This window comes from Schistocerca cancellata, chromosome 2, assembly GCF_023864275.1.
Source record: "Schistocerca cancellata isolate TAMUIC-IGC-003103 chromosome 2, iqSchCanc2.1, whole genome shotgun sequence".
NCBI classification, from domain to species: domain Eukaryota; kingdom Metazoa; phylum Arthropoda; class Insecta; order Orthoptera; family Acrididae; genus Schistocerca; species Schistocerca cancellata.
In genome coordinates this window covers 498,581,380-498,608,035 of record NC_064627.1, presented here as the reverse complement: position 1 = coordinate 498,608,035, position 26,656 = coordinate 498,581,380, and the positions used below count along the sequence as shown (strand labels likewise).

Genomic DNA, 26,656 nt, shown 5'->3' with positions numbered 1-26,656 from the left:
CATCAGGAAAGAGGGAAGGAGAGGGAAAGACAAAAGGATATGGGTTTTAAGGGAGAGGGTAAGGAGTCATTCCAATCCCGGGAGCGGAAAGACTTACCTTAGGGGGAAGAAAGGACAGGTATACACTCACACTCACACACACACACACACACACACACACACATATCCATCCGCATATACACAGACACAAGCAGACATTTCTGTCTGCTTGTGTCTGTGTATATGCGGATGGATATGTGTGTGTGTGTGTGTGTGTGTGTGTGTGTGTGTGTGTGCGAGTGTATACCTGTCCTTTTTTCATATTTAAAAGCAGGCCTTTACAAATGTCTGCTTGTGTCTGTGTATGTGCGGTTGGATATGTGTGTGTGTGCGAGTGTATACCTGTCCTTTTTTCCCCCTAAGGTAAGTCTTTCCGCTCCCGGGATTGGAATGACTCCTTACCCTCTCCCTTAAAACCCATATCCTTTTGTCTTTCCTTCTCCTTCCCTCTTTCCTGACGAGGCAACCGTTGGTTGCGAAAGCTACTCCTTCCCTCTTTCCTGACGAGGCAACCGTTGGTTGCGAAAGCTACTCCTTCCCTCTTTCCTGACGAGGCAACCGTTGGTTGCGAAAGCTAGATTTTTGTGTGTATGTTTGTGTTTGTTTGTGTGTCTTTCGACCTGCCAGCGCTTTTGTTTGGTAAGTCTCATCATCTTTCTTTATATATATATATATATATATATATAATAGAAGGAATATGTGTGGATGGATATGTGTGTGTGTGTGCGAGTGTATACCCGTCCTTTTTTCCCCCTATGGTAAGTCTTTCCGCTCCCGGGACTGGAATGACTCCTTACCCTCTCCCTTAAAACCCACATCCTTTCGTCTTTCCCTCTCCTTCCCTCTTTCCTGATGAGGCAACAGTTTGTTGCGAAAGCTTGGATTTTGTGTGTATGTTTGTGTTCGTTTGTGTGTCTGTCGACCTGCCAGCACTTTCATTTGGTAAGTCACATCATCTTTGTTTTTAGGTATATATATATATATATAAAAATAATGTGGACCTTCACCTGTCCAATGGCCAGCTTCACACGTCCGTCCACATCAAACCCACCAACAAGCAACAGTACCTCCATTACAACAGCTGCCACCCATTCCACATCAAACGGTCCCTTCCCTACAGCCTAGGTCTTCGTGGCAAACGAATCTGCTCCAGTCCGGAATCCCTGAAGCATTACACCAACAACCTGACAACAGCTTTCGCATCCCGCAACTACCCTCCCGACCTGGTACAGAAGCAAATAACCAGAGCCACTTCCTCATCCTCTCAAACCCAGAACCTCCCACAGAAGAACCACAAAAGTGCCCCACTTGTGACAGGATACTTTCCGGGACTGGATCAGATTCTGAATGTGGCTCTCCAGCAGGGATACGACTTCCTCAAATCCTGCCCTGAAATGAGATCCATCCTTCATGAAATCCTCCCCACTCCACCAAGAGTGTCTTTCCGCCGTCCACCTAACCTTCGTAACCTCTTAGTTCATCCCTATGAAATCCCCAAACCACCTTCCCTACCCTCTGGCTCCTACGCTTGTAACCGCCCCCGGTGTAAAACCTGTCCCATGCACCCTCCCACCACCACCTACTCCAGTCCTGTAACCCGGAAGGTGTACACAATCAAAGGCAGAGCCACGTGTGAAAGCACCCACGTGATCTACCAACTGACCTGCCTACACTGTGATGCATTCTATGTGGGAATGACCAGCAACAAACTGTCCATTCGCATGAATGGACACAGGCAGACAGTGTTTGTTGGTAATGAGGATCACCCTGTGGCTAAACATGCCTTGGTGCACGACCAGCACATCTTGGCGCAGTGTTACACCGTCCGGGTTATCTGGATACTTCCTACCAACACCAACCTATCCGAACTCCGGAGATGGGAACTTGCTCTTCAATATATCCTCTCTTCCCGTTATCCACCAGGCCTCAATCTCCGCTAATTTCAAGTTGCCGCCACTCATACCTCACCTGTCATTCATCAACATCTTTGCCTCTGCACTTCTGCCTCGACTGACATCTCTGCCCAAACTCTTTGTCTTTAAATATGTCTGCTTGTGTCTGTATATGTGTGGATGGATATGTGTGTGTGTGTGCGAGTGTATACCCGTCCCTTTTTCCCCCTAAGGTAAGTCTTTCCACTCCCGGGACTGGAATGACGCCTTTCCCTCTCCCTTAAAACCCACATCCTTTCGTCTTTCCCTCTCCTTCCCTCTTTCCTGATGAGGCAACAGTTTGTTGCGAAAGCTTGAATTTTGTGTGTATGTTTGTGTTCGTTTGTCTGTCTGTCGACCTGCCAGCACTTTCATTTGGTAAGTCACATCATCTTTGTTTTTAGGTGTATATATATATATATATATATATATATATATATATATATATATATATATATATATATATATAATTAAAAAGAAAGATGATGAGACTTACCAAACAAAAGCGCTGGCAGGTCGATAGACACACAAACAAACACAAACATACACACAAAAATCTAGCTTTCGCAACCAACGGTTGCCTCGTCAGGAAAGAGGGAAGGAGAAGGAAAGACAAAAGGATATGGGTTTTAAGGGAGAGGGTAAGGAGTCATTCCAATCCCGGGAGCGGAAAGACTTACCTTAGGGGGAAAAAAGGACAGGTATACACTCGCACACACACACATATCCATCCACACATACACAGACACAAGCAGACATTTTTTCTGTCTGCTTGTGTCTGTGTATGTGTGGATGGATATGTGTGTGTGTGCGAGTGTATACCTGTCCTTTTTTCCCCCTAAGGTAAGTCTTTCCGCTCCCGGGATTGGAATGACTCCTTACCCTCTCCCTTAAAACCCAATCCTTTTGTCTTCCTTTCTCCTTCCCTCTTTCCTGACGAGGCAACCGTTGGTTGCGAAAGCTAGAGTTTTGTGTGTATGTTTGTGTTTATTTGTGTGTCTATCGACCTGCCAGCGCTTTTGTTGGGTAAGTCTCATCATCTTTCTTTTTTTATATATATATATATATATATATATATATATATGTGTGTGTGTGTGTGTGTGTGTGTGTGTGTGTGTGTGTTAAAAATTTCATATTACTCAGTGTTATCATCACATTTGAAAAGGCAGTAAAAGTATGGAATTTAACAACACAAACCAACCTAAATGCATTACTAGCACTGCAGAAAAATGCTGCCAGAATTATTTGTGGTGCCTAACCCAAAGAATCCTGTTTTAACCTGTTTCTAAGATTTGATAAGCTTATACTGTATATTGGACGTAATATTGCTTGTGAAATGAATGAATCCAAACTTAAACAGTGACCGACAGTAGCATAAAACTACACAAAAATCAGAATACCATGTAAATAGCCAAAGAACAGATATTATATGAAAAAATAGGCAATTCATGCTAGGCAGAAGCTAGACAATGCCTTTCCTAAAAACCTTAAATTAAAAGACCAACTTAAAGAATTTTAACAGGAAATCCATTTTATTCTCTAGATGAGTTCTTTGTCTTCATGAAAAATAAATAGAAATGTTCTGCTTTGTAAGTATTTATGGGTTATCATGTTAGGCAGTTCACAAGCAATCTAAGGATGATGAAAATAATTGTTTCTTGTATATGAGGTCTGTTCAAAAACTTCTGAAACATTCATAATTTCGCACCAATCGTGAGTTGGAGTGAAATGCTGTTGGCATCCCTGTACATGCCTGTGTTTAATGTTGAACTGCTGAAAGTTTCATTGTTGTATGTCTGTTAGCTATTGTTAAGTGCTGTGTTGATTAGAACATCGTGTCACACAGTTTGTGAATTTCGAGATGGCAGAGTTAGAGGAGCAACATGTCTGCATTAAATTATCCATGAAACTCAAGAAAATCTTTAGAGAGATACACCAAATAACACAGGAAGTCTATGGTGATGAGTACTTAAGCTGTACTCAGTGTTAGGAATGTTTCAACTAGAACACACAGGTACAAACAATGAAAAATCTGATTTTATAAATGAGTAAGACAAGTAGAGAATATTACATTTGTTTTGTTTTTATGTTATTTCTACATTATGTTCTATGTGTATGCTTATGTTCTCTCTTGATGGAGGTATATGTTCTTTATCATGTGCCCATACTTATAAATCATGTATCGTGTAAACTATGTATCTAAATATCTAGATGTGTACATTTATACTCCTTTTATGGAATTATGTGCTCTTATTAAGTATGTCCATATTTATAAACTAGAGAAACAAACATGAAAAAGACTTAAAATGAAAGATTTTAAACCTCTATGAAAAATATTAAGAAACAGGAAGAAATCTAACATGTGTTTACCTTTTTATGTTGTAATGTGCTTCTGGGAGCATCCATATGCTTTCTTTTAATGTATTTTGTTTTTAAGGTCTACTTAGATAGGCATAGAATTATTCTTTGATGAGTCACCAGTGTTTCAATCAAATGATTGTTTGTAATATGTCATGTGACCATAAAGTTTCTATTCTATTCTACATTGCAATTGCTTTGTTTTACATTCATTGGAAATTAAGCATTTACTGAAGAGTGAAAGGCATAGCTGTGCTAATTGTCTTTCTTTCATTATACATTACCATTTCTTATTCATTTCATCTTTGAATTTCATATCTTCCTTAATAAACTGATACAACTGGAATTTGCATCTAAAGGAAACCTTAATAATTGGGAAGTTAAAATTTGTGGTCAATAACATATTAAAAATTACTGGCAATCTGGTCATTATTCAACTGCAGATAGACTAATAATTAATTGTGATAGTTAGTTAGATATTTTTTTCTCATACACAGTAGTTATTCTTTTAATTTGTTTTAGTGGCAGAACTGACTGAAAAGTTGGAGAAAGCTGAGCAGCTCTCACAGTCTAAAGTGACTGTTGGTGAAAATAAGATTGACAGGTAAAAGAAGAAAATTTAGTTAAATAAAGTAAAATTTAAGTTGGAACAATTTCTCTTTTCTTGCTTGAAAGTATTTGGTTTCATATATGCTATTTGTTCTTGGAGCTGCAAGTAAGGCTCGTTCATCCCTTCAATCTGTACTAAGCATTAATGATGTTTTCTTTATTTTCCCCTCTCAATATATGCACTGTCAGCTGTTCCTGATGTTGACACTGAAGACACACTGTTTCTCATTTTATTAAAATGAAAATATTTTTACATAGAATTTTTTAAGCCAGAAGAGTTGTTTCACAGAAAATTTAAATTCAGTGTCCAGTTTGTTTAATATGTGGAAGATCTGCAGAAATATAAATTTTAATCTCATTTCTCAATTTATTACAGCATAACTATTAACATACTGTTGTTTGCCAGCTGTGTACTTTTTCTGTTATATTCTAGAAGCAAGCAAAACTTTGAACTTGCAAAGAATCTTTCACACGCAATTGGTTAGCAGTATATCAAACAGTACCAAATGGTACCACATCTTATACTGTGTATTGGCAATGCATAGTAATACAGGTGAAACAGTTCATTGGATACACAAAGTGTGCTTTTCATTTCTGGAAGAAATTGATTAATACGGCTCCAGTAAGAATTTTCAGGTGTGCATGTAGATGTCTGATTTGTGTTTGACATTTTAAGCTGACTGGGCTTCCCTAAAATTTTACATTTCCAGAATTGTATTCTTTTTATCCAACAAGTGTTCAATAGTTCTAAATATAGTTAGCATACAGTGTACTTTGAGTTAATGTCAGTGTAAAGATTTTTTTCATCAGTAAGCTGTGACATTTCTCTAACAGTTTCCATGAAACATTTTTTGAATGAGGACTGTTGTATTAATCATTAATATATTTTCCAGGAACTTGGTGAAGAACTTAGTGCTTGGCTACTTCTCAGCACCAGCTGCTAGTAAAAGTCAAGTGCTTCGTGTACTTGGGAGTGTGCTGGAATTATGTCCTGATGAGCTTTCAAAGCTTGGCTTGGCATCCAGTAGTCCAGACTCGAACCAGGTAAAGTTTTATGCTATTTGTTTAAAACCAAAATGAAACTCGCATTTAAGAATGAGCTCCATAAAATCATCTAAGCAAAATATATGAAGATAGTAACTGTTCTCGGAAGAGCAGATACCACTGATGACCGTGCAGCTTCTCTAGAATAAATGATAATTAATTGAAACCCTCAGCTGCTGACAGGTGTTGTTGATATACCTCAATGGGGACAGCTGAAAATGTGTGCCCCGACTGGGACATTACATATGTAGATTGTGGACAGTTGTAAATATGGGTCTCATGGGAAGCGTGCAAGGGATAAGTCCCTGTAGTCACGCTATTCAGTGTCCTCAGTGGCTCAGATGAATAGAGTGTCTGCCATGTAAGCAGGAGATCCCAGGTTCGAGTCCTGGTTGGGGCACACATTTTCAGCTGTCCCCATAGAGGTATATGAACAACACCTATCGGCAGCTGAGGGTTTCAATTAATTATCATTTAAGCAAAATATGTTTAACGTAGTAGTGGTGCTACTGGATTCACAGTTTTGTTTCTATATTAAGTATACATCAGGAACACAGATTGTTTTTTTTATCCTTAATAGCCCTATCAAGCAATAGAAGAAAATGAAAGTAGATTAAATGGAAAATGATATGAAATCATTGTTAAAGGAAACTGCAAAATGTGGTTCACCAAGTAGAAATTGTGCTACCATTGTAAAATATAATCACTCTGCTGTATTGGCAATGAAACAATTCTCTTATAATGAAAATTATAATGAAACTATTATAGCCTGTGAATTGATAGCAGTCAGTCACCATAGGTATCCTCCCTCAGGTGGCGTGGCTACCACTGGGCCCCAGCCTTTGCAACATCTTTTCCCTTCTGTGCTGCATGTCTATCCTCTTGCTGTTCCTTTTCCCCTTGTTTGGGGAACATGTCTGGGGTGTTTTTGGGAATGTGTTCCACATTTTCAGTAGAAAAGACTCGCCACTTTTTTTTCGTTACTTTTTTCTTTATTCATTCATCTTCTCCTATCCTTCCTCCACTTCAGTGTTTATGGTTCTTCTTTTTCTTCTTCCTCCCTGTGTGCTTCTGAAGGCTGGCTCACGCATAAGTGACTGGGTAACGCATAATTCCCAGCCCCAGATCAACAGGTAAGGTTCGCAAGTACCCCTAGGTACAGGCCTGTTCCAAGAAGGGGTGATTGCCCGAGCTGCTCCCTTCCGAAATTGCTGATTGGTCCCACTATCAGGTGTTTGGGAGGTGTGAGCAATCACCTAAGGCAGCTGAGCCCCCTCTGAAAGGGGGAGGGGATGGGGGGGGGGACAGTTGGAAGGAGAATGCCACTGGAGACGCTGGTACTCACGGGGATGTTCTCACAATGAGCCAATGATCTTCTTCACAGTCAATGTCTGTGAAATGTAAATTGAATGAGGCTCCCGATTCAAAGACCTCCTAGCTGTACCGTGGTTCCTCACGGTTTCACATACTGAAGACGGTCAGTCCTTTGCAACGGTAAATGCATTTCTTACTTGGAAAGATGTTGATAAAATTGCTGCGCCTGTGAAATCCTGCTCTCATTTACGCAAAGGCACTATGCTTTTGGAGACTACTTCTGATTCTCAAGCACAACAACTGCTTACCGCTTCACTCCTCCACTACTATCCTGTTCATGTTGAGGCCCATAGAACCCTGAAGTGTTCCTGTAGTGTTACTTACACTAGGCTGCTTAATAGTCTGACTGAACCAAAATCCAGATGTACCTCTCTGATCAGGGTGTCATTGCTGTCCATTGGGTGATGAAAAAGGTAGATGCATCCTTGGTGCCCACAAACACACTTTTTCTCACTTCTGATAGAGTGGTGTTTCCATCCAACATCAAAGCAGGTTATGAAGTTGTCATAGTTTGACTGTACATTCCAAACCTGTTGCACTGCTACCAGTGTCATCATTTCAACCACACTCAAATGTGCTGTCAGCACCCAGTCAAATGTGTAACCTGTGGTAGGGGTGCTTACAAGGGCGATTGTCTGCTTCCTTCTCCCCACTGTATCAACTGCAGTGGCAACCGTGCTGCCTCCTCTTGAGATTGTCCCACGTATCTCGACAAGTGGGCTGTCTGGGAAAAAGTGCCTTACCCGGTCGCTTGCAAGTTATTGGCTAGTTGCAAAACTTATGTTCTACCATCTGGCTCTTACAGTAATGTTCTTGCTACATCTCGCTCCACGAAGGGCATGGCCACGTGCAACCTCAAATTGAGCACCAAGGTTGTAAAATCACCCAGTGTCATGGTAGCATCCCCATCTCCTCCTCCAGCTGTGCAACACGTCACCAATCTTTCACCTCATGGGATGATGTCAGCTGCTGCACAACTGGAAGGGAGAAAGGACAGAATTAATACTGCCAAAAGACTTCCTACATCCCTCCAGCCGACACACATCTGAGTCTTCCTCTGACAACCGGAAAGGCTCCAAGAAGTTGTTGTTGTGGTGGTCTTCAGTCCTGAGACTGGTTTGATGCAGCTCTCCATGCTACTCTATCCTGTGCAAGTTTCTTCATCTCCCAATACGTACTGCAGCCTACATCCTTCTGAATCTGTTTAGTGTATTCATCTCTTGGTCTCCCTCTACGATTTTTAGCCGCCACGCTGCCCTCCAATACTAAATTGGTGATCCCTTGATGCCTCAGAATATGTCCTACCAACCGATCCCTTCTTCTTGTCAAGTTGTGCCACAAACTCCTCTTCTCCCCAATCCTATTCAATACCTCCTCATTAGTCATGTGATCTACACATCTAATCTTCAGCATTCTTCTGTAGCACCACATTTCGAAAGCTTCTATTCTCTTCTTGTCCAAACTATTTATCGTCCATGTTTCACTTCCATACATGGCTACACTCCATACAAATACTTTCAGAAGTGACTTCCTGACACTTAAATCAATACTCGATGTTAACAAATTTCTCTTCTTCAGAAACGCTTTCCTTGCCATTGCCAGTCTACATTTTATATCCTCTCTACTTCAACCATCATCAGTTATTTTGCTCCCCAAATAGCAAAACTCCTTTACTACTTTAAGTGTCTCATTTCCTAATCTAATTCCCTCAGCATCACCCGACTTAATTCGACTACATTCCATTATCCTCGTTTTGCTTTTGTTGATGTTCATCTTATATCCTCCTTTTAAGACACTGTCCATTCCGTTCAACTGCTCTTCCAAGTCCTTTGCTGTCTCTGACAGAATTATTATGTCATCGGCGAACCTCAAGGTTTTATTTCTTCTCCATGGATTTTAATACCTACTCCGAATTTTTCTTTTGTTTCCTTTACTGCTTGCTCAATATACAGATTGAATAACATCGGGGAGAGGCTACAACCCTGTCTCACTCCCTTCCCAACCACTGCTTCCCTTTCATGTCCCTCAACTCTTGTAACTGCCATCTGGTTTCTGTACAAATTGTAAATAGCCTTTCGCTCCCTGTAGTTTACCCCTGCCACCTTCAGAATTTGAAAGAGAGTATTCCAGTCAACATTGTCAAAAGCTTTCTCCAAGTCTACAAATGCTAGAAACGTAGGTTTGCATTTTCTTAATCTAGCTTCTAAGATAAGTCGTAGGGTCAGTACTGCCTCACGTATTCCCGTATTTCTACGGAATCCAAGAAGTTAAACAAAGACAAATGGTCTTTGCCTTCACTGACTCGGAGATCCTCTATGATGGTGTAGCCACACGATACACTTGCCTGACTGACCTCCGTATTGCCGGTGGGCACCACCAACCATTTTTCTGCCATGGAGTCTGTAGACTGAAAGAAGGAGAATGCCAACAACTGTGTAGATCTCATGGAGTAGTACCCTCCAGCTTCTGTGTCCTGGAGCAGTGAGTCTTCACAAACTGGCAGTCAGCAGCTGCCAAAGTGACACCCCTTTGTTTTTTCCCCTCCTCCCCTTTCCCCATCATGACTCTCCTCCAGTGGAATGTTCACAGCGTTTGATCCGACAAAGAGGACTTATGGCTGCTCTTAGAATCACATCTGCTTCTTCTCTGCCTCCAGGAAACAAAATTGCGTCATTGCAACCACTTTGAACTCTGCATTTCTTTCTGATCTGCTTTGATCTTCTCCCCGAGGGCGGTATTCCATCTCGTGAGGGAGTGAGTCATGCTGCTCATCCCTGATGATGAACATAGTCAACCCATCTCCCCTGACTACCCGGCTTGAAGCTGTTGCAGTCCTTATTTTCTTTCCTCACTTGACCTTTTCCTTTGTACCGGTTACGTCCCTCTATCGTTCGATGTCACCAGGACAGACCTCCTCCAACTTATTGGGCAGCTATCTTACCTCTTTCTGCTGCTTGGTGACTTTCATGCACACCATTCCCTTTGGGGTTCTCCCATAACCTGTCCGAGAGATGCCCTCTTGGTTAACCTTCTCAATCAACTTAACATCATCTGCTTTAACATGGGAGCACTCACTTTCCTTTCACACTCCACACACACCTATTACCGTTTGTACCTATCCTTCTGCACTGCCCAGGTTGCCCATCATCTCGAGTGTTCCATTCTCCCTGTCACATACTCGAGCAACCACTTCCCATGTGCTATCCGTTTGCTGACTCCAACCCCATCTACGTGCACACCAAAATGGCAACTTTCTAAGGCCAGCTGGAGGCTTTGCTCCTCCCTAGTGACCTCGAATGAACAACATTTCCCCAGTTGTGATGACCAGGTAGAATATCTTACAAACATTATCCTTACTGCTGCAGAACGTTCCATTCCTCACATTTCCTCTTTAATGCACCATGTCCCTGTACCTTGGTGGACTGACATGTGCCACGATGCAATTTGCGCATGGAGGTGTGCTCTCTTCATTTTTAACCATCATCTTATGATGGCAAACTGCATTCATTATAAATGGTTGCGTGCACAGTGTCGTTGTGATCTTCATGATAGCAGAAAAGCTAGCTGGATTTCATTTACTAGTTCTTTTAACAGTTCCACTTGCTCTTTCTTCATGTAGGACAACCTCCAACAGTTCTCTGGGACCAAGGTGCATTCCCAAATTTCTGGCATGACAGTAGCAAACGATGTCATAGTGGAACTTATTTCTATCTCCAATACCTTGGGCTTCCACTTTGTGGAGATTTCAAGCTCCCCCCACTATCACCCTGCCTTCCTCCATCAGAAATGAGCAGAGGAGGTATGGGCGATACCCTTCTCTTCTCAGAATAGTGAGTGCTACAATGCCACCTTTATTATGAGGGAGCTGGATTGTGCTCTCACTTCATCCTGATCCTCCGCTGCAGGGCCGAATGATGTTCACATTCTTTCTCCTGAAGGCAGACACTTTCTCCTTTATATTTACAATGACATCTGGGCAGAGGGCACATTTCCCAAACACTGATGTGAAGCCACTGTCAAACCCATACCTAAGCCCGCTAAGAACAAACTCCGTCCTTCTAGCTACTGCCCATTTCTCTCAGCAGCTGTGTCTGGTGTCTGCAAGGTGATGGAAAGTATGATTCATACCTGGCTGGTATGGTGGCTCAAGTTTCCCAATCTACCAACTACTGCACAGTGTGGATTTCAAGTGGCCATTCTGCAGTTTACCATCAAGTCACTTTGTCCACCCATGTCATGCGTGGTTTTCCGCAGAAATCCCAGACTGTGGCCATGTTTTTTGATTTGGAGGAAGCCTACTACACCTGCTGGAGGACTGGTATCCTCCGTACTCTCGACATGTGGTGCTTCTGTGGCCGCATGCCCCATTTCCTTCAGGATTTTTAAAAGACCGAGTTCCAGGAAAAATTGATGTGCCTCAGGGTCCTGTCCTGAATGCCATCCACTTTATCACCTTTAACCCTATAATGGCATCTCTGGCTCCCATTTGGTTGACGATTTTGCCATCTGTTCCAGTTCTCCATGGACTTGTCTTATTGAGTGGTCTCTTCAGTGATGTCTTGATCGCCTTTACTCATGGAACATCGACAAAACTATTTTTATGAATTTCTGGCGGTGCAACTGGTTTCTTCCACCATCTTTACATTTTGGGCCTGTTGCTCTTCTGTTCATTGAAACTAGGAATTTCCTGAAGTTCATGCTCGGTAGGAAACTTTCTTGGTCCTCCCACGTCTTACCTGGCAGCCCGCTGTATGCAGTCGTTCAGTGCTACTTCCTGAGGAGCAGATTGAACCACCCTCCTCCTTTTGCACTGGTCCCTTGTTTGTTCGAAACAAGGCTATGGTTGTTTTGTTTATGCATCTGCACGTCCGTCCCTCTTACGGCATCTCAATACTACCCACCATCATGGCATCGATTTGGCCACTGATGTCTTTTCCACAAGCCTGGTTGACAATCTGTATGTAGAAGCTGCCAAACTTCCACTGTCCTACCACTGTGACTTTCTCCTCAGCAGATATGCATGTCATTTGTCTGCCATGTGTGATTACCCATCTTATGCCACCTCCTTTGATTGCCAGTATGGGGCACGTCCCTCTTCTCTGTTACTTCCTGGAGTTCGCTTTCAGCTCTTGATCCAGCAGCTTAACTTAATGGTAGCTGCCACTTTCCCGATAGGTATGAACCCTTTGCTACCATGGCTTCATGCAGTGGCCCCTTTTCACCTTGGCCTTCATTTGCTACGTAAACACACTACTTGAGCCTCACACTATCACCGTAAGTTTCACAACTTTCGCGATAGTACCTTTGTGTACACTGATGGCTGTCAGACTGACCATGGTATCATGGGTGCCTTTGTCATTGACACCAACATTATTTGTATTGGCTTCCAGGACACTGGTCAGTGGAGCTCATCGCTCTGTATCAGGCCATGCAGTACATCCAGTAACACAGGATTTTCAATTGTGTCATGTGCTCCAACTCTCTCAGTGCCCTTCAGAGCCTGTGTGTGCTATACAATGTCCATCTCTTAGTGCAATGAGTACAGGAAAGCTGTCACTTGCTCATTTTTGATGGAGCTACTGTGATGTTTACATGGGTTCCTGGTCATGTCGGTCCGCTGGGAAACGAGACCACTGACGATGCTGCCAAGGCTGCAATACCTTAGCTCGCTAGTTCTTCCACCCCCACGAATGATCTCCATGTTTCTGTCTGTCAGCAGGTGAAATCACTTTGGCACCACCACTGGTTGTCCATTCATGGGAATAAGCTCCGGGGAATTAAGCCTTTTCCATCAGCTTGGATGACCTCCTCTTGGCCCTCTCACCATGGCGAGATCATTTTAACTAGGTTGCATATTGGGCACTGTCTTTTTAGCCATTGCCATTTGTTAAGTGGTGCTCCCCCTCCACATTGTGCTTATTGCCCTCAACCTTTGACAGTCCACCATTTCCTGGCAGTGTGCCCATTTTTTAACGCCTTACATTCTCATTTGTGGTTGCCATCTGAGTTATCGGCCGTTGTAGCAAATGACACACGGGCTGTCGACCGTGTTTTACTTTTTATCCGTATCTTAGAAATATGACAGAGGATATTTAATCTTTAGTTCATGACCTCCATTTCTCTATGGTGTATTTTATAGACCTTTCTCTACATCCCTGTTTTTAGCTGTCTTTTCTTCCGCCGATTGGGATTAATGTATAGTCATTTTTAACTATGCTCTTTGTCTTCATGTTCTACAGTTCTGACATGGACACGTATGACCCTAGTTGTTTTTGTGCCCTAAAACAAAACAAAACAAAACAAACCATAGTTATCCAATGGCATGCAGCTCTTTCTATTACATATGTGTTAAACAAAGTGCAGTACCAGGAATAAATAGTATAAATGCTTTGTACCCAGCACCAACAGTAATTTGTCCAAACTCCACATGGGAATGAATATTTGTAACAAACTAAAAGGCAAAAAGGGTAGTTTGCTGAAGAGAGAATTGTACAGCATATTAGTCCAAAACTGCTATTACCCTGTAGAATAATTCTTGAAACATAATATTGGTACTTGACCAAGACATGGTAAAAGGAACTGAAACATAATCACAGTCCTACAAAAACTTTAACAATGATTAAGTTTTCATACAGTGTTTGAACTTAAATGCAGTATAATACATTGGTGTGCAAAATGTAAGGATGAAAGTAACTTTTACATGATTAGCCACTGTCAAGTGGTGTAACTCAATAAAAATTGACCCATACATAGATAAAACTGCTGCATATCATACAGAATATAACTGAAACAAATATGCAATAAGACAAACATAAATAACACTTGTGTTCAAAGACAGTCATTACACTGATGTCACCGCATTTCATGATCCTCCCTTGGTCATTACAAATGGCAGGACATAGTTCTTAATAGGGTATATAATCACCACAGATGGCAATGCATGCTGTGCAATGTGCTCCAATGCTGGCCACAAGGTCGTTACAGAGTTTTTGTGGTAGGGCATCCCATTCCTCCACAAGTGTGGTTGACCAGGGGGAAAGGGCATGCCAGTCCATTTGCCAAATATCCCTTCCTTCCAAGAGCTCTACCTCCTGTATTGTTCGATATAATCTATGCAATCATCCATAAAAATGAAGTCAGGGCCGAATGCTATCCTGGAAAGACACATATGGGGGAAGGAGTACAGTGTTACAATAACAATGACTGCTGAGTGTACTGTATTGAAAGATTTGAGGGTGCACCATTATGCCTCCCCACTCCACCAAAATCATCATGTTCCGGGGTGCATTGTCTGTTCCTACCTGTCACCATCGGAAGGTGTGTCCACCATTGTTGAACATGATCTTTTTTTTTTCAGGTATTGTTGTGTACTGATAGAAGCTGAACTTGGGGAAGATCAGTCTGGATTCCATAGAAATGTTGGAACACATGAGGCAATACTGACCCTGTGACTTATCTTAGAAGATAGATTAAGGAAAGGCAAACCTACATTTCTAACATTTGTAGACTTGGAGAAAGCTTTTGACTTTGTTGAGTGGAATACTCTCTTTATAATTCTGAAGGTGACAGGGGTAAAATACAGGGAGAAAAGGCTACTTACAATTTGTACAGAAACCAGATTGTCATTATAAGAGTTAGCGGGGCATGAAAGGGAAGCAATGGTTGAGAAGGGAGTGAGGCAGTGTTGTAGCCTATCCCTGATGTTGTTCAGTCTGTATATTGAGCAAGCAGTAAAGGGAACATAAGAAATATGTTGAGTAGGAATTAAAATCCGCAGAGAAGAAATAAAAACATTGAGGTTTGCCGATGACATGTTAATTCTGTCAGAGACAGCGAACGATCTGGAAGAAGAGTAGTTGAACATAATGAACAGTGTCTTGAAAGGAGGATGTAAAATGAACATCAATAAAAGCAAAATGAGAATAATGGAATGTAGTTGAATGAAGTCAGCTGATACTGAGGGAATTAGATTAGGAAATGAGACACTTAAAGTAGTAAAGGAGTTTTGCTATTTGGGGAGTAAAATAATTGATGATGGTCGAAGTAGAGTGGATGTAAAATGTAGACTGACTATGGCAAGGAAAGCGTTTCTGAAGAAGAGAAATTTGTTAACATCGAATATAGATTTAAGTGTCAAGAAGTCTTTTCTGAAAGTATTAGTATGGAGTGTAGCCACGTATGAAAGCGAAACATGGACGATAAATAGTTTGGACAAGAAGAGAATAGAAGCTTTCGAAATGTGGTGCTACAGAAGAATGCTGAAGATTAGATGGGTACATGACATAACTAATGAGGATGTACTGTATAGAATAGGGGAGAAGATGAAATTGTGGCACAACCTGACTAAAGGAAGAGACCGGTTGGTAGGACACGTTCTGAGGCACCAAGGGATCACCAATTTAGTATTAGAGAGAATTGAGGAGGGTAAAAATTGTAGAGGTAGACCAAGAGATGAATACACTAAGCAGATTCAGAAGGTTGTAGTTACTCGGAGATGAAGAAGCATGCACAGGTTAAAGTAACATGGAGAGGTGCATCAAACCAGTCTCTGGGCTGAAGACCACGAGAAGATGTTGCGGTGTGGGGAAACATAATGTTGTATGAGCGTATTGACCTCCAAATCTTTGAATCCAGACATTCACCCACTATACCCCTTCCATATGTGTGTCTTTTCAGGGATGCATTCAGTCATTTTTATGGACAAAAATGGGTGACTGCATCAAACAGCGCAAGTGGAGGAGCTCTGGGAATGAGAGGATATTTGATAAATGGGCTGGCCTGGCCTCTCTCCTAACTTCAATCTGATCAAGCACATGTGAGATACATTGTGGAGATGAATTGCAGCACATCCAGGTGTATAAATGTTTGTCCAGCATTTGTTGAGTGCACTGGTGGATAAATGGAATGTCCTACAACAAGGCTCCCTACCAACCTTGTGGCCAGCATGGGGCATGTTGCAGAGCATGCATTGCTCTCCATGGTGATCACATGCCCCATTAAGAGCCATGTCTCACCTTTTGTAATGTCCAGGGAACCATCATAGACTGCATTGATTTCAGTGTAATAATTGTCTTTGAATAAAAGTGTCATTTCTGTTTCTCTCATAGCACATTTCTTTCAGCTATGTTCTGTACTACACTGTAGCAGTTGTTTCTATGTATGCCCAAGTTTCATTGAGCTGTGTTACTTGGCAGTGACACATCATGCAAAAGCTACTTTTGTCCTTAAGTTTTGCAGACCTGTGTACTTAAATTTACAACACTAAAATTCCCTAAAACTAAAATTTTCTATAGTGTAATGTTGAGAAGTTTCCTGTACAATAAATCACTGGTCTATCTTGTATGTTGTGAGACAATAAACTTCTTATCCTGATTCTGACAAATTTTTAGATTTATCAACAAGAATAACCAGTGTCTGAAAATACAATATAATATGGATAGGTAAAAAACTAGTCACCACGTTGTGGCAGGAAAAACACATAAAAGATGTGTAAATATGTAAGCTTTTGCAGCTAGTGGGTCATTTTTGTGCAGCAGTGTTGAAGGGGCCCTTTAGACAGGAGGAGGAGGAGCCACTGACTCAGAAAGCGTGTGCGTTTCCACAACTTTTATATATTTTCTCCTGCCACCACTTAGTGAATAGATTTCATCTAACCTTATTGTGTTATCAGATTTCTATGAAAAGAAAAATTTTGGGAGAAAACTATATAATATTATGAGACAGAATTTCTGACTTGTAGTTACTTTCAGAAGAAACATCAGTATTGCCAATGGAAATACAAAAATGCATACCAGTACACTATCCTTGATTTAAGAACCAATCGATCCTTCCTCAGGGAGGAGAGAGATACCTTGGAGAAGATTATAATGGAAGGATTGGTCAAAAAGACCACATGGTGAGGCAGGGGGAGACAAATGTTTTAGTAGGGCTGGAAGAAAAGTACACGGGACTATTGTTTGGTTGTGGTAAGAGTATGTTTATGAAGGAATGTCGGTATGTGACTTTCACCTACTTTATTTCTTCATTAATAATCCTCGGTGTTGACATGTTATACTGGCTGAAAAATGGGGGGTGGAAGTTCAACACTGATTACAGCTGACAGCTGCACAATTGCATTTCACAGTTCTTTACTTTCATTGTTCACAAACCCCTCCCCCCCCCCCCCCCCCCCCCCCCTTCACAGTTATATGGCCAGTTCACTATTGGCAAATTTTTTTCAAACTATATTGTGGCCATTTGTTTTTCAGTGCTTGTCTCAAATGTATCAATAACAATCTACTATGATTGTTTTCTTCAGTTTCAGTTGCTTCAAAAACCTATCTTCCGCTGCTATGCTGGTCTTCAACATCAAAATCACCATTCTTGTAGCACTGAAACCATTCACTGCACATTCTTTCACTAATAGATGCTTTATATGAGCCTCAGCCATAGGTTTCTTCAAGTTAAAGCAGAAAATTCCTGAAAATGATGAGAATTGGGTTCAAAAATTGAAATGTTCAATTGAGAATAACTTTATGACTCAATTAAAAATTGACTAATATTCTGAAAGGGTTATGTTCACAAATGCTTAAGCTTACTGACCTACCATCTGCACCACGACTTACCACTGCTGCTGTCTATTGTAAAACAGAGGGAGCAAAGCTGTAGACCTAATAATTACAGTTTAGTGATGATTTAAGGGAACCAAATATTGTAGATCACAATATCCAATCCAAACTTTCAAGCTGTGTAGCTGTTATTCCTACATGGTAACAATCTTGATGGATCACTTAATGGGAAATAGATATATATCTACATCTATAGGCTATAGACCACTGTGAAGAGAAAAGCAATGTGTGCTTCTCATTGTACCATATATTAGGTGGATGGGCTGCTAAGCAACCTTCAGTGTGATGAGTTAAAGTCTGCTCCCCTCATCAGTAAATGTATTTTGAATGACACAAAGAGTGCCGGCCACTGTGACCGAGCAGCTCTAGGCGCTTCAGTCTGGAACCGTGCTGCTGCTACGGTCGCAGGTTCGAATCCTGTCTCGGGCATGGATGTGTGTGATCTCCTTAGGTTAGTTAGGTTTAAGTAGTTCTGAGTCTAGGGGACTGATGACCTCACATGTTAAGTCCCATAGTGCTCAGAGCCATTTGAACCATTTGTACACAAAGTGTACTTTATGTTAAATGACAATATCCAGTGGAGGCTTGCCGACCTAGTGTGTGATAAGACTTGTCACGCTGATCCCAGATTTTCAGGCAGTCAGTTGTGCATGGAGACTGCTGTGAACATAGCTCTGCTGCGGTTGAACATTGTTCACTTGTCTCACCAAACTCTATGCTGTTGGATGCCCTTCTGGCACTTGAAGAATTACCAGACTGGGATGCAAGACATAATTATTGTTGTTGTGATCTTCAGTCCAAAGACTGATTTGAGATTAGCTATCTTCACTAGTCTATTCTGTGGGTCTCTACATCTCATCATGATCACTGTAACCTACATCCTCTTCAGTCTGCTTACTTTAGTCAAAGCTTGGTTTCCCTCTGCAATATCAACACCCTCCCCCCCCCCCTGCCCACCCCCCTCCCCCACACACACATCCTACAAACAAAATTTATTACTCTTTTACGCCTCAGGATGTGTTCTGTCAGCTATTGTTTTCTTTTAGTCAAGTTATGCCATAAAGTTCTGTTTTCCACCTTTCCGATTTGATACAGTACTTCTCCATTAGTTACTCAATATACCCACCTAGTCTTCAGCATTCTTCTGTAACAGCACATTTCAAAAGCTTCTGTTCTCCTCTTGCTCTCTTTGTCATCCCCATTTCACTTCCATATAAAGCTATAAACACTCCCAAAACTTAAGTGCTAACAGTTTTTTTTTTCTTTTCTGGGAATGCTTTTCTTGCTACTGTCAGTTTACATTTTACTCCTATTTATTCTTGTCTCTGTCATTTATTTTGCTGGCCAAAGAGCAAAACCCATCCACTACCCATGATATCTTGTTTCTTAATCTCTTTCCCTCAGTGTTACCTAATTAATTCAGCTATGCTTTTCTTGGTTTTCATCTTACAACATCTTTTCAAGACACTGTCCATTCAATTCCAAGCCAACTCTGGCAAAATCACAGAGTCATTCACAAACCTCAAATCTTTTTTCTTTTTTTTCCTAATGAACTTTAATTCTGGTTACAATATTCTCCTTGGTCTCCTTTACTGCTTGCTCTGTGCACGACTGAATAACATGCAGAGAGGGACTGCAGCCCTCTCTCCCTTCCTTATCCTTGAGCTATTATTACAGCTGTCTGGTTTTCATTGAAATTTTAGATAGGCTTTCACTACCGGTATTGTACCCCTAATAACTTCAGAATTGTAAAGTGTGTATTCCAGTCAATAGATTCGCCTTTCTTCAACCTATTTTGTGGTATTACTTCACATGTCACTACATTTCTCCAGAACCCAAACTTACCGTATGACTGGGATAAAAGTGAGGTGGGGTTGGGTGTGACTTGAAGACTGTAGGAACAAGGAGGAACAAAGCAGATGCTCAGAACAGAAGACAGTAATCTGTGTATAAGTGTGGCTAATGCTGATGATGTAAAATATGTTGAAATAAGGTACTGAGCAAACAGTAATATGCAAAGGACAGTATTTTGCAGATTAGTTCTACCAAGATTAGAAAGCAGCTACAACAAATCTTGGAAAACAGTGCATTACAGTTAAAAAGGAAGCTTGTAAAAGAAGGAAACATGAGACAAAAGTTGTCTACAGCCTAAAACACAATCTAGTGCTGAAGACCAAGCCTAAAAAAGTCTACTTCAAATTACATTATATGTGTGCCTCCATAGCTGAGTGGTCAGTGTGGTAGAATGCCATCGAGGGGCCCAGGTCTGATTCCCACTGAGTCGGAGGTTTTCTCCACTCAGGGACTGGGTGTTGTGTTTTCTTCATCATCATCTCATCCTCATCGATATGCAAGTTGCCAAAGTGGTGTCAACTAAAACGGCGATCGGTCTACCCAACAGAAGGCCCTAGCCACAGGCACATTATTACATTACACATGTGTATTTCTACATGTTCATTCCACTCCTTAAGTGCTGAGGATGTTTCTGAAATAAATGAGATGAAGCACTTCTGACTAAAACATGTAATTTCTGTTATACCTTTACAATGATTGAGCTTAACTGTAAAGAAAATAAAAATTAAATTTGTAACAGAAGCTTATATTAGGTCCCTCACAAGAAAGTCATAGTTGATGATATTGCGTCATTTAAATTGGTTGTTATTTGTTTGATGAGTAGAAATAGGTATGGTGCGTGGATATTGCTACCTGTCACTGAAAGTAACATTATCATAGAATCTTGTTTTGCAATATTTTTACTTGTAATAAGATTTCTTCAGTCAGAATATAATTTCATTTTTTCAGAGATATTGTTCAGTAATTTTCAAATATGCAATCTTTCTTACATAGATACCCCTTAGCGTTTTTACAAAAGTGCTTGTGGAAAGTAAATACAGTTATGACATAGCAGAATGAATTAAATGAATCTTTTTAATGATTTATGCTAAGAGGAATTTCGTTTCTTCACACAAGAAAGCGTTGTTCATGAATGTATCATCAGCAGTTTTAGTTCTGTGGTAACAAAAAGAGAATAATTAGACTGAAGCACTCAGTTTCTCAAGTTGTAAAAATGCATAATACTTTCATATCTCTAACTGTAGAGTGTGAAAGTCAGCTCAGTAAACAACAGCTTCGTGCATGAGTAAGAAATAATTACCATGTTCTATTCTTTGAATCTTGTATTTTGCAGAATCAGCTGTATGGCATATTTTTCGAAAGTACATTTATTTAACATGATATTTCAGTCCCTGTCGGAGGCATTCATTCGATTCTTGGAGAATGAATCCAGACCACAGCCAAAACTTCGACTACTTCCACAGACTCAAGAACAAGCACCAAGGGAGAGATCCACTGTAAGTATCCAGAATAAATATATTGTGAATATTTGGACTATTCTGTTTTAACACTAACTTAAAACACAATGACATAAATAATTAACAGAGGTGCAAAATAAAGTGCCTGTCTGTCTTGTGATACATTTTTGCAGTAAGTAAATAAGTTAAACAGTTCGCATAATTTGCAAAAATAAATGTAATTCGAGGTGCTATGTCAAATACCCACTATCATTTATATCGATGAAACAACTTCCTGTTCCCAGAACTATGCTTTAATAATGACGATTTTCAATCTTCTAAAGATGAGCTTGAAATGTTTCAAATGTTACTAGTAACAACTATTTGCAGTTATAACTGATTTGTTAACAAGAGTTTCAAGATTACTGATCACATCAGACATTGTTAAAGCAAATTACTGTTGTGTCATCTTGGCCATTGTGGCAATGCATTAGTTTTCCATGATTGAATTTTGAGATGTGGGCATGGTGAATAATGGAAAAATATAAGTTGGATCAATAAAATGAGAAATAAACGAGATTCTGAGAGGAATGTGAGAGCAGAGAAAGTTGCTAAGTTAATGAAAAGCAGGAAAGTGGCCAGGATACATATTAAGGAAGAAGGAAGGGCTTATAATGTGTACGTGGAAGGGGAGAGGAGGTGAGGGAGGAAGAGTGTCAGATTTCAGATTTTCAATGATGGGCTGGACAGCAGCATTAAGAAGGAAGTGATGGACCAACAGAAGTGGAGTCACAAAGACTCCACAAAGACTCTCCTAACATACCAGACATTACTGATGATGAAGACTGTTTTTCCAATGAAACCATCCTTGCCTTCAAAGTCTTATGTTTCTCTACGCAGTGGGCTTCTTGCCGAATTGGCATTATCATTCTTTTTTGTATGATACCAGTCTTGAATCAGATTATGCTTCAAGGACAATGTGATGCATACACTGTCTGTCCAAAAAGCTCTGAGACTGATGTCTTTTCCTGGCATATTCATAGCATCAACATAGTAACTAAGGTGGCCGTTTGAACTAACATTCAACCAGTCAATTGTGAGCAGGCACTGTTAGCTAGTAGAAGCATGACCATAAAGTGTCAATGTGTGTCACAAAATGCAATGCAGCAGCATTTCTAGATCATTCTCCAGAATTTTTTGAAGAAGTGAAAAATGTGCGTGAAGTTTGTCCCACACACCTTGACTTTCAAATATAAACAATGATACCTGGGCACCTGCAAGACTGAAATGAGAAATGAGTACAATTCTTTTCTGGAAAAAAAACCATCACAGGTGGTGACACTTGGTGTTATCAGTACATGCCTACCACAAACAATAATTCAACGAAGGGTCTACATTTTGAAAACACGAACAGCATTCAAGCCAATGTAATACACAAGTAGAACAACATCCCAAAGAAGGACTTTACTGGCAGCTTCAAATGCTTGTATGAACATTCTGTGCATTGTACTTGAGGGGAGGGGTAGAGACTAATTAGAACACTTGAAGCATTAAAACCACCATCTGAAATTTATCTCTTTCTTATTAATTCAGTTTCAAATCTCTTTGAACTGAGAGCTATTAGTGATATATACAAATGAGATTGCACAAATTTCCTTATTTTTATTATATGATTCTAACAAATAAACATTATACTTTGAGAAAACCATTGTAAATATTATTTTATGGTGTAGCTTAACACACTGTTCTTTTTTTTTCTCCCAATAGCCGTCACCCAGTTCTTCAAGTACTAGCTCAAGACGTTCACCACTGCTTCTCTCAGAAGTCCATCTACCGACTTTCACACAGTTCCCTGCTGCTCGCAGTAGCAGCAGTATACTTAAAGATGTTCTCAAAGAGAGCTGACAGATTCTTTACCCTCTATCTCTGTAAATAGTGATTTGCTGTGGTTTTTAATTTAATGTATAAAACAAGAGATTTCACAGTTCTGTTAATCCGTATTTTCACATCTAAGGATGAGATTGAATTGAATGTTCTGAAATCAAGAATAAAATGTACCATGTTGAATGTGCTCAACTCTAAATGATATTAAGCATGATTGATGCTACAGAAATGTGAATTTTATATACTTAGGATTAAGAACAACTTCATTCTGTAATTAGACACTATTGTATATTTTTGCTTAAGACACTGATACCTTGTCACAACATTCCTTGCTAACTGACACCATGTGATAATATCAAAGGTGATAATATCAATAAAACAAATTGTATTAAATATCATAAATGTGAAGCACTACCCACTTTTGGGGTATTTACAATCTTTCAATAACAACAAGAAGATGGGTAGTTAAACTGATATTCATACTTATTATTTATTTTTAAAAGCGAAAGAAAAGGAAATGGTGTAATAATACTCAAATACAAATATTTATTACTTGGTCATGGATATAATCATCATTTAGCATCATGCTTATGAAGAATGCAACATGTTTCCTACATGTAAATGCCATCCTGCCTTTCAGTGTTTCCCTCTCACCTCTCCTAGTATCTCTAAAAGCCAGATGGCACAGCCAGAAAGTGCCAGTGTCGTCATAACCCCTTGTTGCTACCAGAAGATATTAGAACTTGTCACAGGTTCTGGTGAAGAAGGCAGTGTTAGTAGCTTTTAGAGATAATATTTTTAGTGGGCCTGTTCATAAGCATATGAGGTGAGAATAGTTAAAGGTGTCACCAGAATGTTGACATGAAGCTAGTATTTGTTTCAGGTAGAATATTTTATGTACAGTACTTCTCAAAATAGCATTCACAGTCTGGAGGTGTTTCATTTCCACATCTTGATGGGATCTCCTCAAAAAAATGCCATCAGCAAGAAAAACACATACAAGTTATGTAATGACACAGAATATGAGTAGTTTGGTCACTACTGGTAACTAGAAAAACTATTTAGATAAAGTTAGTTGAAATTAAACTTGGTATGTCTATTAAAGGCGGTCTGACACAATTTTTTTTATTTTTTATTTATTTTTTTTTCCCTTTTACAACTGCAAACTGATCTTTATATTAACAGAAAAAATAGCTTGTTGACACTCTCTCTCTCTCTCTCTCTCTCTCTCTCTCTCTCTCTCTCTCTCTCCCCCCCTCCCTCCCTCCCCCCCTCCCCTCCCTCCCTCTCTCCCCTCCCTCCCTCTCTCTCATATATTTAAAATCCTTAATTAAAATATGTTCTTTTGATGTGCTTGTACATCATATTCATCAGCCATATAAGAACAAGTTGCCTGATGTTATCATTTGTATTGTTGAAACCCTTCAATGGAGCTGTGCTGCTGAAAACCTTATATGCTGATGACTGTTAAAAATTAATTATATAGTTAATAAAAAAATTCCTTCCTTTTTAAGTTCCGTTCTATTCATGTAAGTGTGCTGTGAATTCATATACTGAATTTGGATGAAAGTTAAAATGAACCTCATGCTGACTGAAAGTAATTCATCTAACAAGACAAATTTTAAAAATGACAAAGGAACCACTTTTTCTCTTTCTAATATAATACAATGAAGCAGCTTCTCCTCAAGGATTGAACACAATTACTGAGATATGAAAAAGGGCCATTGCACCATTGGCACCTAACAAAACAAAGACTGCGTGGTCATATGACTATAAGATTCATCTCAGTATTTCCTAGACATGCAAGCAGGAGCAGTTTGTACCGTCACATTTTGGCACATATTACAAACATTGCAGAAGATGATGCATCAAGATAACTACAGCAAGAAGGTAAGGAAAAGGGCATTTGCCAAAGTTTCTGTAGAGAACAGTATGTTGAATTTGAAACAGTGCTTTTGAATTGATAACTTGGGAATAATTACTGAACTGACACAGATAACATCTTTGCTGGTAAGCTGTGGATGGTGTAGTTGCATGTAGTATGTAATAAGGAGTCAAGTTTGTTATCTAAAGATGTGGATCTTAAGGAGGTGACAAATTATCACCCTGAGATGCTGGCAAGAAGTACCAAATGGCTTCAGAAACATGTTTAGGGAAATTCAAAAGGGACAAAAGAACTGGACAGTGAGAATCCACATTTCCTCTATCAACTGCAAACTGAAATCAGAGTCACAAGGGTTTTGAAAATGGAATTTGAATGATCAGTAAATAAAATTAACATAGATTATGTACCATCTTTCGTTACTGTAATAAAAATCTTATTTAGACGATGTAAATTTTGCTTTATTTTAAAACATGTTTGGTACTCACTGTAACACTAGTTGTTCTTACAAATCTGTTTGGTAAGACCATAAACAATCCTCATGTTTCAAATTACAATTATTGCTCATGACTTTTATCCCCTTACTTCTTCCCTAATTTTCTTCTGTATGTTGGTGTTTAATTTGTACCACTAGACAAAAACAACTACAATCAGAAGCTATAAATAGTAACTCAGAGTTAACAAAAAAACAATGGCTACCAAGACTCTCTTGTTACAAAATTAAGTAAGAAAATCCAGAAAGGCTTAAAAATAAGAAAAAGGCTGAACAAGTAAATCAAAATGCCATACAAAACACAACACAAGAAATAAAAATAGCTTACCAGAGTAACAAATCAATACAGAAACATTTAAAAGAGGAGTATGACACTGACATGAAAAGGAAAGTTGCTCACGCCATATAGCGGAGATGCTGAGTCACAGATAGGCAAAAAGACTGTCACAAATAATAGCTTTCAGCCAGCAAGGCCTTCATCAGAATTAGACAGAAAACACACACACACACACACACACACACACACACACACACACAAAACTCACATGACTGCAGTCTCAGGCAACTGAGGACTGCGAGCAACAGCACCAGTGCCTGGTTGGTTTGGTGACTGGGTTGGGGTGAAGGAGGCTGGGGTGGGGAGGGGGAGGGATGTAGGGTAGGTGTGGTGAACAGTGAGGACAGTGACGTGTGTTGGGGAGCACGGAGGAATGAGGTGGAAAGAGGGTAAGGCAGCTATGTGGAGTCGGGAGGTTAGACAGAGGGAGCAGAGAGGTGGTGTGGGGGGTTGGGGATAGCGGAAAAGGAGGGAAGTAAAAAAACTGGGTACAGAGGAATGAGGGCTGTATAGTGCTCGAATGGGAACAGAGAAGGGGCAGGAGGGGGGGGGGGGCAATGACTAATGAAGATTGAGGCTGGAAGGGTTACAGAAACATAGGATATATTGCGAGGAAAGTTCCCACCTGCGCAATTAAGAAAAGCTGGTGTTGGTGGGAAGGATCCATATGGCACAGGCTGTGACGCAGTCATTGAAATGAAGGATGTCATGTTTGGCAGCGTGCTCAGCAACAGGGTGGTTCACTTGTTTCTTGGCCACAGTTTGTCGGTGGCCATTAAGGTAGACAAACCGCTTGTTGGTTGTCATG

The 26,656-nt window shown here is 40.3% G+C and overlaps 1 protein-coding gene across 3 annotated transcripts in view; it reads left to right on the top strand.

The window, feature by feature from the left end:
- Positions 1-23,696, top strand: part of LOC126162040 (thyroid receptor-interacting protein 11-like) — a 442,937-nt gene extending 419,241 nt beyond the window's left edge. For all 3 annotated transcript variants that reach the window (XM_049918272.1, XM_049918270.1, XM_049918271.1), the window contains exons 20-23: positions 4,851-4,932; positions 5,831-5,981; positions 21,205-21,312; positions 23,020-23,696. In XM_049918272.1, coding sequence (XP_049774229.1) covers positions 4,851-4,932; positions 5,831-5,981; positions 21,205-21,312; positions 23,020-23,157 — 479 coding nt within the window. In that variant the 3' untranslated portion in view covers positions 23,158-23,696. The remainder of the gene's footprint in view (positions 1-4,850; positions 4,933-5,830; positions 5,982-21,204; positions 21,313-23,019) is intronic.
- Positions 23,697-26,656: the final 2,960 nt, after the last annotated feature.